This window comes from Miniopterus schreibersii (genome assembly GCF_964146895.1).
Source record: "Miniopterus schreibersii genome assembly, chromosome: 16".
Classification (NCBI taxonomy): domain Eukaryota; kingdom Metazoa; phylum Chordata; class Mammalia; order Chiroptera; family Miniopteridae; genus Miniopterus; species Miniopterus schreibersii.
The window spans coordinates 34,758,565-34,771,506 of record NC_138116.1 but is presented as its reverse complement, the minus strand read 5'-3'; the positions used below and the strand labels follow the sequence as shown (position 1 = coordinate 34,771,506).

Here is a 12,942-nt window from a genome sequence, read left to right as displayed (position 1 = left end):
TGCAGGCTGCCCGGAAGCACCGGGCTAGAGCTAGGGGCGAAGGTTATGAGGATAGCCTATCAGGCAGGGGCAGCGCCAGTGGAAAGCCAATCGCCAGTCCAGCCGGAGGAGGCGGGACGAGGGAGTCAGCGGGCCAGTGCTTGCTTCAAGTTTTGGTGCCGCGGAAAGTCTGGAACCTGGGGGAGAACCTGACCCCGTGTATCTGGCTGCTTGATGGACACCTCCACCTGGGTAAACTTAGGCATCCAAAGTCTCCCCTCGAGACTTAACTCCCTTAATCCAGGGTGGGTTAACTTCACAAATGTCACTGGCGCAGTCACCCATCCTTGGGTTGCACTAATCTGTCTCCGTGTGAAGACGACCGGTAAAACACTTCCCAGAATCCCCTGCCGTGTAGTACCGTCAGCAACCAGGAACTACAACTCCCATGGTTCTGTGTGCCCTCGGGGGCGGGGCTTTCTGGAGGCGACTTCCGAGTAACGGAGATGGACGAGCAGTCAGTAAGCCAGCGCCGCTCGCAGTACAAATTGGTGGGCTCGCCTCCATGGAAAGAGACGTTCAGGCAGGTGAGTGTGGGGTTCGGGAAGCCTTGGCAGGGCCGTGGTCATTCCCCTAATCCGTCCAGGAACCGCTCTCCTCAGTGCCTTCGCCTCAGCCCAGCCGGGTGAGGCAGGTGCCGGGAGAGCCTGGCCGGTGGAGGTGGACCTGGGACTCAGGCTTCCCTCCTGCAGATCGGGGTCTTCGCCATCTCCAGGCCGCCTCCCGGAATGTTTAGACTGCTGGGTGTGGGATTAGCCCGGGCTGGCAGGCCCCTTACTTTTGGATTTGGGTTTGTTTTAAATTTGAAGTGTGACCACGGCCACCCCGTCTGCACTCCACAGTAACAACACCTGCTGCTGTTGGGTAGGTGGGCACGAGAAAGGCACTTAGTATACTGTATACGTACCTCATGCAAGAGAGAAATTATTTCTATTCAGGAGAAAGCGTCTGTTCAGAAGAGCCTCGGTTACTGGCTTAGCAGAGTTGTACCTGACCTCAGTTCGGACCTAGTCTGAACTCAGCCTGCTCCCTGTGAGCAGTATTGCCTATGACTGCGGGAATCCCATAAGTAGTGGATATATCCCGGGAATATAATTTGATGCTGGAGATGACTGTTGACATCAGGGTTTCTCAACTTGGCCATTGACATTTTGAGGAAGATAATTCTTTGTTGTGAGAGGCCGTTCTGTGCATTGTAGAATGTTTAGCAGAATCTCTGGCCTCTACCCACTGGATGCCAGTAGCCCTGAAACTAGCCAACCAAAAATGTCTCCAGGCATTGCCAGATTTCACTTGGGGAACAAAATTGCCCCAAGTTGAGAAACACTGTTGCACAGGAAGGTGACTACTGTAGCTGTATCTAGAGCAGCAGAATTTGGAAGCAGCCTAAATGCCCTGTAATGGGACAGTGGATGTTGAGCTATTATCATGCAACCATTGAGGAGGCTGGCATTGAAGACAGCACAGCATGAAATATGGTGATCCGGAAATATATGAACAATGCATTTGTAATTTCATCTATCTACATGTGGACAAGGACTGGAGGGGAATATGCGAAATTAATAATAGTTTGGATTAGAGTTGATCATTTGTGTCTTTAAATTTTCTTTAATGTTTTAACAACTAAGTAAGAGGTTTTTTGTGTGTGTGTGTTTTTTAATGGAATTATCTTCTCCCTCCTCCCTTCCCCACACCTCTTACCCTTTGCCACCTTTCTCCTCCTTCCAAGGGATGCCTGGAGAGAATGAGAAACAGCCGGGACAGGCTCCTGAACAAATACCGCCAGGCTGGAGGCAATATGCCAGGGAGAGCTCAGAGCACCCTCCTAGTACAAGAGTTGATGGAAGAAGAGTGGAATGCTTTGCAATCAATGGAAAGCTGTCCAGAGGCCTTGGCTCAGGTCAGGCTGGGATATGTGTTTTCGGGGAGGGTGTGATAGCACCAAGAACACCTAGTGTCCTCTCTCTACCTATTTCCTGAGTCCTCTAAACTCATATACCCTCAAGCCCAGAATCAGGATTCTAACAGCCTTTATTTAACCCAGGTTCTTCTACCTTTAACGTTAAAGACTGTTTTAGATTAATGGTTCCTAAGTGCCAGACTGTTGACTTGCTGTATCATTGCATTATATTAATACTTATGAAACTATAAAGGAAGTAATTTCACACCTTGGCTATGCCCCTGGAAGTTTTGATCCAGTAGGCATGGGCTAGGAATCTTTCTTTTTAAGAAGGTCTCCAGGAGCTTTCTGATTCTAATCTCAGTCAGAGTTGGGAGCTGAGTGTGGATAGGAAACCATTTACCGTGTGTCAGGAGGAGCACTGGATTGGAAATCATGAGCTCTGGAATTCTGATCCTGGTTTTGCTATTGCTTTTTAACTCCACTCTGCCTCTCTGACCTTTAGTTTTTATATTTATGAAATGAAGACAATAATGTTGTCATTATTGTGAGTACTATATGAGAAAGCATGTGGGAAACTGCTTTGAAAATGTCAAGGCTCTCTATAATAATCGTGCATTGTTCAGTACCTTCTATGTGTCCTACAGTATTCCAAATGTTTGTGCTATATAATCACAGTTAGTACTCACAATAACCTTCTCAGCTAGTTTTTATTCCCACTTAACAGAAGCCTAAACTAAGGTTTACAGAGGTTAGGAACTTTCTAGCAGTCACATAGCTTTGGCAGAACCACATACTTGGCTGCGGCCCTATATGGTCTTCCCCCAGTTAAGTGCCACTATTTTGTCACTGGGTAGTTTAATCACTTGTTGATGTCTTCTCAGCATGACCACAATTCCCACTGTTAGCATAGTCTACAGAAGGACTGGACTGACTGATGCCCTCAGGTAAACCTGGGTTCTTCAAGCCAGCCTCCAAGTATGAATCATTGTGGGGCTTTTCAGCTGATTATAACTTCAAACCTCTGATGACCCCACTTTCTCTTGCAGTGGGAGGAGCTGATGGACTTCGCTGAGCTGGAGGAAATCCAACAGGAGCTGATTGACCAAGGTGACCTCTGAAAATGGTCTTTCCTGCCTATATCTAGCTACTCTAATGCTCACTTTTATTCTAAACAGAGTTAATTCTTAACTTCCCTTTTTCTAGTTCTGTCAGCAGTCAAGCATCCAGAAGATCTGCTTTTACTCTAAAGTCTTGACTGGCTGTCTTCCTACTAATACGAGTCTTAAATATGCTAGGCCTTGTGCTCAGACTTCTCATTCCATGCTTATTTTCTCCCTGTGACTACCCTGCAAGGTAATAGGAGACAGAAGAGAGTGGTATCTTACACAGGCTGCACAGCTAGTGGTGGAGTTGGGAAGCAAAATCAATTTTGTGAATCCAGTTCCCATGCTTCGTCTACTATCCTATGGTACCTCTATTAATAGATGAATCCTGTCACCTTGTAGGATACAGTGCATGATCCAATCTCTTGCACTACCTAATTTAAGTATCCTCTCTCGTACATTCTCTACTGACTCCCCAGGGTCTTGTGAGCATCTGCTCACTGAGGCATTCAAAGCATCGTAGAGTGCATGATTGAGCACCTCATATAATTCATTTATTCCACATAGCCCTATCTTGACTAGGCTTAGTAAGTGATCATCTATAAAACAGAGATAATAGACCTACCCTACACGTTTGTTTGTAGTCTTAGCTAATATGTGCAGAAGACTTAGAGAACTGTCTGGCATATAGAAAGATTTCAACAAATGATAACTATTATTATGAGGATGCAAGACCATGGACTCTTGAGCTAGACTGCTGAGGTTCACTTCTTAGCTTTTCCACTTTAACTGGTGCAGCACTGGGCAGAGCACTTAATCTCTCTGTGCCTCAGTTTCTTCATCTTTAAGGATAATAGTAGTGAATAAGTTAATATGTGTAAAGGACTTAAAATAGCCTTTGACAAATTGTAAGTGCTGTTCAAGTGTTAGTTGTTATGATTAGTATTACTGACTCCAGTTAGACTATAGATTTTTTTATTTATCTTTTTTTATTGATTCACCCTTCACCTTCACCTACAAAACCTATCTTAGTAGTGAAACACAGGACTCACTAAATATTTCTTTTGGGGTATGTTTAACTAAAACATCTAAAGTGGTAAAGATTCACCGTGTTCTGCCATAAGGAACACTCTAGAACAGATTGTAAAGGTCCAGATAGTAAATATTTTAGGCTTTGTGGTCCATGCTTTCTCTGTTGCAACTACTCAGTTCTGCTGTTGTAGTATGGAAACAGTCAGACAATACATAAACAAATGAGCATGGTTATATTCCAGTATAACTTTATTTAAAAAACTGAAGTTGGGCTGGATATGGGCTGTGGTTTACTGACCCCTGAGCTAAAGTCTAGACTGTGAGCTCATCTAGAGCAGGGACCAGTCTCTTTCATGCCCACCACATACTGGGTGTTGTTGCATGTTTGCTGAATGAATGAACACATAGAGTCTGAATAACACAGATTCTGAGCATGTGGACATTAGGGGACAGATCACTTTAGACTCAGCATGGTAGGCCGGCATCAGAAATAAGTGCCCTTTGTCAGCTTTCTCCAGCTGCCCCTGGGACCCTGACACTCTACATCTCTGCTTTTATGGCCTCAGGAGATGTGTGTGAAAGCTTCCTCCTTGTCTCTCAGCCTCACCACTGCACCTCTTGTGCTCACAAGTTGAAGTCAGACAGGCGGGGAGGAATCTTAACAAGAGGAAGCCTGACAGATGAGTCAATATCTAGAGATTGGTAGCATGATTTTGCCTGAATTTTTCTCTTACTGGATGAAGCCTTTGAAGATGAAGCTTACACTAAACACAGGGCATTCGAATGCAACATGGTGAAGCACTCCAACTGTCCATTGCCTTGCAGAACAGTCCATCATCAGTGAATATGAGAAGAGCTTGCAGTTTGATGAAAAGTGCCTCAGCATCATACTGGCTGAGTGGGAAGCAAACTCCCTCATCTGTCCTGTGTGTACAAAGTAAGAGTTTCCCAAACCTTTTCTGCATTATTGTTTCCCACTCTCCACTCCAAAGTGAGTGGAACTTCCCCTCCACATCTATTGTCTGGAAAGTTTTGGGGATCTTGGTGTGCTGGCCGTGAAGCTCTGGGATCCCAATTCTGCCTCTAGGTACAACCTGAGAATAACAAGCGGTGTGGTCATGTGTCAGTGTGGCCTGTACATCCCATCTCATGTAAGTGTTCCACACATGGGTTTTTTGTCACCTTTTCCCACATATATCTGTTTACTTTAAGAACCTTCAGTGGTGTGCTGGAGCCAGCTGCGCACGTCTTTCCCCAAAGCATGTTCAGTTAACATTGGTAGCTTGAAATCAGCCGCGGTGAGAATATATACAGCATGGAAATTGGCAAACGCTACATATCAGGGTGTTCCTGCCCCCTCCCCAGAGCCCTTTGTTAAACACTTATCCATAAAAATTGTCCATATATGAAGACACCCCTACACTCAGAATTTAAGCTTCAGTGATCTTAAAATACAGGAGCCCTCTTATCTGACATGACAGGGCCTGAAAGCTTGTCAGTTGGTTAAAGTGAAAAATTATAAAAATAAAACATAGTAAGTTTTAAGCATATACATTTATTTGCCAGTCCTTGAGTTGGGGCTCTGCTGATTGAAGAGCTGAGTCTTTTTTACATAAACCACTCTTATAATGCATTGTATAGAGCTTCCAGTTTTGTTTCTGAAAAGTGCGTTGAGAAGCCGAGTGTACTTTAGGATTTTTTCTATCTTTTGCTTAATTCAACATTTTTTTTTTTTTTAAAGCAACTCATCTTTTTGAGTGTTTCCTAAACATCCCACTTATTACAAAAAACAGCTTTGTTTTCATTCTTATTTTGTTGGTTTATATAATATGTAATTAAATTACTCAGTTACAGTAGCAAGTTCAATGAGCAGACAGACCTGGGCCCAAGCAGTGCTGGCTCTTGGTAGAAATGCATTTGGCTGGTGGAGGCAGAGCATAAGGGAGGCTCTGAGTGTCCCTGGTGCTGAAGTGGCAGTGTGTTTTATAGGAGTGGAGAGCATTGGTTGTCTGGAGAGGCAGTCAGATGGAGGTTGGTTAAGAGATCTTTATAGCACAACCATGAGCCCTAGTGGTTTTAAAGGTGCAAGGAATCAAGTCATCACAGATACTGGTTATCGTGAGGAATAAGGATTTTCAGTCTGTTGATGATGAGCTAGCTAAGATTAGGTTGCAGCTTAACTTTTCTATTTTTTAGTCTCCAGAATTCACTGAGCAGAAACTTCGTACCTGTTTAGAGGTCAACGTGAATGAGCATAGTGCACACTGTCCTCACACACCTATATTTTCAGTTGCTGAAGGGACAGAAAAAAAGTCCAGTCTACTCATGAGCTGTCTGGTAAGCCTCCCATGGGGCCCAGTGGTACGAGGTCAGTGCTTGGTTTTATCCCTGCTCTGGTAGAAATAATAGCTTGGAAACAGGTAAATGTTTAAAGAGCATTTAAACATTTGCTCTGAGTTTACTTGAATAGAAAAGTGAAGGTAACAACCAGTTTTACAAAAAGGCCAGTTATTTCCTAAAAGGGGAAGGACAGAGGCAGCACAGGAGGGTGGAAGGTGCATTGGTCTTGAATTAGGAAGCCTGGCTGCACTGCCTACTCGTTTGATTGGCAGCAGTGGTCTTAGATGAAGCTGATTACTTCATAGTCGTAAGACCCAAATGGGCCATCCTGGTACCAGTTTTGCAGGACAGAAGAGGAAGCACAGCAGGGCAGCATCGGGCTTTTTTTTAAATCCTTATTGTTGAAAGTATTAGATCTCCCCCCCGCACCCCCTTCCCCCAAGTTCTCCACACTATTGTCTGTGTCCCTGGGTTATGCACATATGCATAAGTTCTTTGATTAATCCCCCCGCTCCGCCGCCTTCCCCCTGAGATCCCTCAGTCTGTTCCATGTTTCTGTGTCTCTGGATCTATTTTGTTCCTCAGTTTTATTAGATTCCACATGAGTGAGATCATGTAAAACTGAATCAGGAAGAATCAGAAAGCCCGAATAGGCCAACTGATTGTAGTCAGTGTGCATAGTTTGTACCTTCCCGTGGTGCATGCCTGTTTCAATCTTAAGTTGAAGGAACCTCACCTCCTTGCTAGGCTGTAATAGCTGCCAGCTCTCAGAAGTGTGAATAACTTCTGGTCACGGGTTTCCTGAGGGTGAGGATATTTGGTCAGTCCATCTCCAGCATTTGATGTTAGCCTGAAGATGACCTTGCTGCTGAGCGTTTCAAAGGCAGTTGTTTCGAGACCACAGGACTGAGATCCAGCAAAGCCTCTTACTACTTCATAGCTGTAACTGAACTCAGCATCCTCTCATCATATGTAGGAATTTTAATGCTGCTTACGTCATTACTTATTACAACCTTTAACCGTGATATAAGTCAATTTAAGCTAACCTTTCTATTTAAATCCAGGCTTGCGATGCTCGGGCTGTGATCATCTGAAGCCAGCCTTTACTCACATTGTGTTGCTGGGTTGGAAACAACTTGTACCATCCGAGAGGGGGCCTTCTAAATACAGACCTTTCATTTGTAACTTATTTTGCATTAAAACTTTTCAAACATCTGGGCTCTTGGTGTTTGGTGACGCAGGGTGAAGGGGACAAAACACAAATAGAAAAGACAAATCGCTTTAGAGATAAATCAGTTTTATTGTCCATCATCATGTTATACAAAAATCTAGAAACAATAGATTTGTAAAGAACAAACAAATGAATAGTAAATAAGAGGGCAACAAATAATTTAAATTTGAATTATTTCCCATGATATTAGGATGAAAACCATTTCAAAGTACATGTTTGGCTTCAGTGTAGGTTTTGTTCACTGGCAAAGCGTCCTGTCTTGCTCTACTGGCTCTTGACAAAACCTTTGAGGTCTTCCAGAAAAGCAATGTACTCCTGGTGCTCCAGGGCTGTGCTGAGCTCCACCAACTCATCCGCAAAAGTGTTGTCTACCCCTCGGTCAGCAAGGAAATCCATTAGGTGATCATATAAGGCCTACAAGGAGGAACATTTACCATTTAAAAAAAAAAAAAAAAAAAGACTTCATCTGTAACACTTGCTGATTTAAATGCTTTTTTCTCTCTCCTTGGACTAGGACCTCCCCTACAAGGCCCAAGAGCACCCCATCTTATCAAGTACTCACCCAGTCCAAGGAGTCTGTGTTGAGTGTGTAATTTGTGTCCTTCCATTCAGATTCACCAGTGGACTGAAAGCTCACTTCCCTGATGGAGAAAATGTCACTCTCGCCCTCTTCTTCTTGTCCAACCTGGGTAGAGACAGGAGTTGAGGAAACGGAAAGGTTTTCCAGGACAGACTCATGCAAAGGAAAGGACTGTCTACAGATCGAAACCAACCAGATTTTAACCTTGCTACCCTACCCCCCATACCTCTCTTCCCTGGCTCTGCTGGTTTAAGCTAGAAAAGAGACCCATAAGGTCTCCCAAGGCCCTACTTGTCCCCAGGGATGCCAAGGTGCTAGCACTCCACCCTGCATACCTCATCTTCTGGATAGTGACAGTCCATCACGAGGGCCTTCTTGCCACCGCTCTTTATAACTTCAACCACGAAATTGGGAGTAGACGTCAGTTCAGGCTGGGGAAACAAGAGTAAGTCAGTACATGCCCTTGTTGGCCAGGGTTGGTTGCCTGGACCAAAGGTCTCAGGTAATTCAGGGGGTCTGGAAGCCACCACTGTTAGGATATTACTCAGCCATTTTTAAAGTCTTGGCTATAATGTTCTCAAATAAGAACACTCAAAACAGAGTGTTAAAGCCACGTAGCTCGTTCAGGACCTGGGCTGAACTCTTCCTATTGATCCTTTCTAGAGTTAAAGACTGTTTTCGAGGGCAGAGCATCATACATTTAGTACAGTATTTCACGTCTGTTAGCACCCTGTTTAACATACTAGGTTTAGAATGAAGAAATCTGAGTTCCAGCACCACCTATGTGCCAATTAACTGAGATCTAGATCGGTCCTTAATCTTCCTGGACTATTTCTCTATCCATAAACTGCAAAGGTGGCCCCTAAAGCCCAAGATCTCTTTCCAACTGTTTCAGGATCATCCTACCGCCCAGGACCAAAGGCTGGTACATCTGGCTAATGGGCCATCCTAATGTCGGATCCCAGTGTGATGTCACCAGGGAGCTGTGCTCTCTATTCTAGGTCTTGAGACAGATAATACTGATACATGCTTAGTTAGAAAGTCTGGGGACTCTGTGGCCCTCATAACAGTGGTTTCTAGGCCTAACACACTGCTTCCTAAAATGTTTTGAAGATGGCACCATCCAGGTCCAACCAAGAGGGCCAGCAACCTAAGGAAAGATCTTGCCAACATTTCTGATGTTAAATCTCTGATGTTCCCGGCTTTGCTACCTTGTACCTTGGCTCAGTGGCTGGTGTTTATTACCAGCCTGTGACACCTTAGAACATTCCTCACTTGGAAACACTCCAAATGATGATAACCTCCAATATCAAAGAACTTTCCATCATGGAGGGGTTAAAGACAGTTCCAGTTCCTTTCTAACAGAAGAACAAAGGCCAAACTATAAAGCCTAAGCCTGCAGGTGGTAATTTACTCAGTCCCTGGGGAAAAAAATGGGCCCACACACTCCTGGTGCTAAAGCTGGCCCGAAACTGCTGCTCTACAAGTAAAGTCCCAAGGATGGTTGTCCTCTGCCTTCTCTCTTCCCCTCTGGCACTAGAGGAATGAAACAAACAAAAACATTGCTCCTCTAAGCCCCTGGGGTAGCCTGTCAGAACTCTGAGGTAAAGGCTGGTTACAGTGTTATAAGCTTACCTCCTGTTCTTCAGCCTTCTGTCCTTGGGAGGACTCCTCCTCCCCATCAAATGTTGGTGGGATGCTATTGTTAATGTTGAAAGTGACAGTGATCCTAGAAAGTTAAAAGGAAACACAATAGGGTAGTTTTAACTGAGTGTTAAGTACCGAGGCCTGCTAGTTAAAAATGCTTGTTGAAAAATGCTTGTCTCTATCCTAGCTGGCTTTACATCTGTATTATTACAGACCTTCCAAAAAAGCCTGCCTGCCTACATCCCACCTGGAGACAGAATCAGCAGGTCTAAATGTGCCTACTATGTGCCAGCTGCTGGAAGTCAAACTAATAGGCACCAGTTTATCTCGGCCAGACCAGCATCCCAGGGCTCACTGCCAGCGTGTGTCCGCTGGTTATCGCATGACCATAGCCAGTGGACACTGCTCACCATGGTCTTTCCAGGGCACCCTCCAGTGGCAGTGAGCAGCCAAAAAGCCGGTGGGATGGAATAGATGCCTCCTTTAAAAAGCTTTTTAGCCCGGCCGGGTGTGGCTCAGCGGTTGAGCGTCGACCTAGGATCCAGGCCATTGGGGTTCAATTCCCGGTCAGGGCACATGCCTGGGTTGTGGGCTTGATCAATGACTCTCTCATCATTGATATTTCTCTCTCTCTCTCCCTTTCCCTTCCTCTCTCTGAAATCAATAAAGATATATTTAAAAAAATAAAATAAAAATAAATAGAAGGAAAAAAAAAACAAAAAGCTTTTTATTCCCATCAGAAAATCTGCCCCTCAGAAGGAAGGAAGGAGCACTAGAGAACTGCGTCAGCTAAGGAACAAGAGCAGCCTGGTCCCAGCAAGGGAAGCCACACAGAGAACAATATGCTGCAGAACAGACTCATTCTTCAGAATACCTGTGGGAAGTTATAATCACAAAACAGGCCAGGAGCACCAACTAATGACAATTTTAAGGTGCAAGAATCCTTACTTGACAAATCATGTTCCAAGTTTGAGTTAAAATTAAAAGTGATGTGAGGTTTGGAACTAGCACCCCCGGGCTGTGCTACTCCAGCAGGCAGTATGTGCATACTGCACTCTGTAACTGCTGCCCTCTGGCGCTGTGCTGGAAGCCACTTTCCCATAGGAACAATGGTTTCAGGTTCAGCCACAAAATCTGTATAATCTGCAACAGTGGTGACCAAGTTGAGATCCTGGGCGCAGAAATGCAGTGTTCATTAAGAACATTATAATGGCCTCAAGGTGGCTGTGACTCACCCTAGAAAAATGGTTTAGGCGAGCTACAGAAGACACCCTTTTTAGTAACCAGCCCAGAGGAAATGTGTGTGCAGTGAATGAACCACCTGGAACTAATGAAGTTACCCAAATGAATCCTTGTGTGTCTTGGAAACCATGTATCAAAGTACCCGCCTTGACAGGACAGGTCCTGAGGGTCATGGATTTAGGCCCCTGGAGTTGACTGGTCCCTAGTACTTACTTCTCTCCAGCAACATTCCGCACTAATTTGGCTTCTGTCCCATTCACTTCCAGATCCCAACCTCCAGACATCTTAGGGAGGGACTTATGCTTCTGTATCTTCTTCTCCTCCTTAATTTCATCACTCAGGAATTCAACAAAAGCTTTGTCCCCTACAACGAAAATCCGTAAGGTACAGACAGGAAAAGGAACAGCCCATCAGTTTAAAGTGACCCAGGTTAGCCAGAAATCTGGACCTGGACTGTTAATAACCCTTCTCTGGGACTTAGTCCAATTCACATCCGCTAAGCCTAGGTGTCCTTATCTGTAAAAACCCCGCAACGCTATCAGTGGGAAGCTGAGCTCCCTTCTGGAAAAGTGATTTGCAACAATGAATCCAACCAGGTTTCACACAAAGCAAGTCCTCAATTAGCCTCTTCCATTTGCCAGAAGACAATAACCAGACTACTTTCTTTTAAAAAACCCTCACCTGAGGACATGCTTTCATTGATTTTAGAGAGAGGGCGGGAGAAACATCAATGGGTTGCCGCCTCCCTTACACACCCGGACAGGGGATCCAACCGCAAGCTGGGCATGATCCCGACCGGAGTGAGCCTCGGTGCTCGGAACGCGGCAACCACTGAGCCGCGCCAGCCAGGGCACCCGCGCCACTTCCAGCCACGACCTTGGGCCTTCCCAAAGTCCCCTTTTCGAGAGACGAAGGATAAAGCCAGCTTCCAGGGTTCACCTGTACGCCCAGCCCAAAGTGAAACGCACTGAGGACGGCGGGAGAGGGAAGTATGATCAGGTCACACGTGGGTTTCAGCCTCTGCTGGGAACATGCTCCGGCCCCCGCCGGGCGGCTCGGGGTGGCCCCTCGTGGTCGCAGTCACCCGCCCCGGCCCCCGCCCCACCCGGAATCTGCCCCTCCCGGGCCCCGGCCCCCAGGCGCGCGCTCACCGTCGGTGTGCAGCCCGCCGCAGCCGCAGGCGCAGGGCCCGCGAGGCCGCAGGAGGCTGGGCCGCCGCGCAGAGCCCGCGCGCACGCCGAGGAGCCCGAAGGGCCGGGAGCACGGCCGGGGCGCGAGCTGCAGCAGCGGCCGGAGCGGCGGGGCGGGCGCGGCGGCGCGGAGGCCGCCCACGGCGGAGCCCAGCGCCCGGGGCACGCAGCGCAGCAGAGGCAGCATCACGAGGAGGCGGCGGCAGCGGCTCCCGCAGACACGTGAGAACCAGGACGACCTGGGCCCCGGCGCCCCACAAGCTCACCGCCGGAAGTCCCGCCCCCGCCCCCGCCCGGAAGGCGCTTCCGCTGGGAGCTCCGGTCAAAGGCACCGTGGGCGGGACCGCGCCCTCTGCTGGGAGCCTCCGGCGCAGCTTCCCGGACGCCTCCATCCCTAACTGATTTTTAAAGATGTCTCTACTGATTTCAGAGAGAGGGAGAGAGAGAGAAACCTCAGTGATGAGAGTCACTGACCGGCTGCCTCCTGCACGCCCCCGACGGGGGTTCGAGCCCGCAGCCCGGGCATGCGCCCTGACGGGAATCCCTCGCAATCTCCTGGATCCCAGGTGGATGCGCAACCGCTGAGCCCCGCCCGGCGGCGGATAACTGAGCTTTCGCCGAGCTGGCCGGCCTGC

The 12,942-nt window shown here is 46.9% G+C and overlaps 2 protein-coding genes across 4 annotated transcripts; one reads left to right on the top strand and one right to left on the bottom strand.

Annotated features, from left to right (window-relative positions):
- Positions 1-45: 45 nt before the first annotated feature.
- RPAIN (RPA interacting protein) lies at positions 46-7,634 on the top strand. Of its 3 annotated transcripts, XM_081161397.1 has the most exons (7): positions 46-566; positions 1,769-1,939; positions 2,989-3,049; positions 4,903-5,014; positions 5,165-5,228; positions 6,274-6,414; positions 7,482-7,634. In XM_081161397.1, the coding sequence occupies exons 1-7, from the start codon at positions 486-488 to the stop codon at positions 7,509-7,511; spliced, it is 660 nt and encodes a 219-aa protein (XP_081017523.1). In that variant the 5' UTR covers positions 46-485; the 3' UTR covers positions 7,512-7,634. The 3 variants fall into 3 exon arrangements, 2 of the variants coding, with proteins under 2 accessions (XP_081017523.1, XP_081017524.1); XR_014000485.1 differs by lacking the exon at positions 5,165-5,228 and having other exon boundaries at positions 108-566; XM_081161398.1 differs by lacking the exons at positions 5,165-5,228; positions 6,274-6,414 and having other exon boundaries at positions 108-566.
- A 60-nt stretch (positions 7,635-7,694) lies between these two features.
- Positions 7,695-12,602, bottom strand: C1QBP (complement C1q binding protein). Its single transcript, XM_081161396.1, has 6 exons — positions 12,269-12,602; positions 11,331-11,481; positions 9,864-9,957; positions 8,564-8,659; positions 8,211-8,333; positions 7,695-8,062 (listed from the first exon to the last, which is right to left on the bottom strand). The coding sequence occupies exons 1-6, from the start codon at positions 12,492-12,494 to the stop codon at positions 7,913-7,915; spliced, it is 840 nt and encodes a 279-aa protein (XP_081017522.1). The 5' UTR covers positions 12,495-12,602; the 3' UTR covers positions 7,695-7,912.
- Positions 12,603-12,942: the final 340 nt, after the last annotated feature.

What these genes read in the sequence shown, in the direction of transcription:
- RPAIN (XM_081161397.1), top strand. Translation starts at nt 486, where the DNA reads ATGGACGAGCAGTCAGTAAGCCAGCGCCGCTCGCAGTACAAATTGGTG. An exon ending in ACAGGAGCTGATTGACCAAG is followed by an intron (nt 3,050 to 4,902) that starts GTGACCTCTGAA and finishes ATTGCCTTGCAG; the next exon opens with AACAGTCCATCATCAGTGAA. An exon ending in ATCTGTCCTGTGTGTACAAA is followed by an intron (nt 5,015 to 5,164) that starts GTAAGAGTTTCC and finishes TTCTGCCTCTAG; the next exon opens with GTACAACCTGAGAATAACAA.
- C1QBP (XM_081161396.1), bottom strand. Translation starts at nt 12,494, where the DNA reads ATGCTGCCTCTGCTGCGCTGCGTGCCCCGGGCGCTGGGCTCCGCCGTG. An exon ending in GTCACTATCCAGAAGATGAG is followed by an intron (nt 8,334 to 8,563) that starts GTATGCAGGGTG and finishes GTCTCTACCCAG; the next exon opens with GTTGGACAAGAAGAAGAGGG. An exon ending in ACACAGACTCCTTGGACTGG is followed by an intron (nt 8,063 to 8,210) that starts GTGAGTACTTGA and finishes TCCTCCTTGTAG; the next exon opens with GCCTTATATGATCACCTAAT.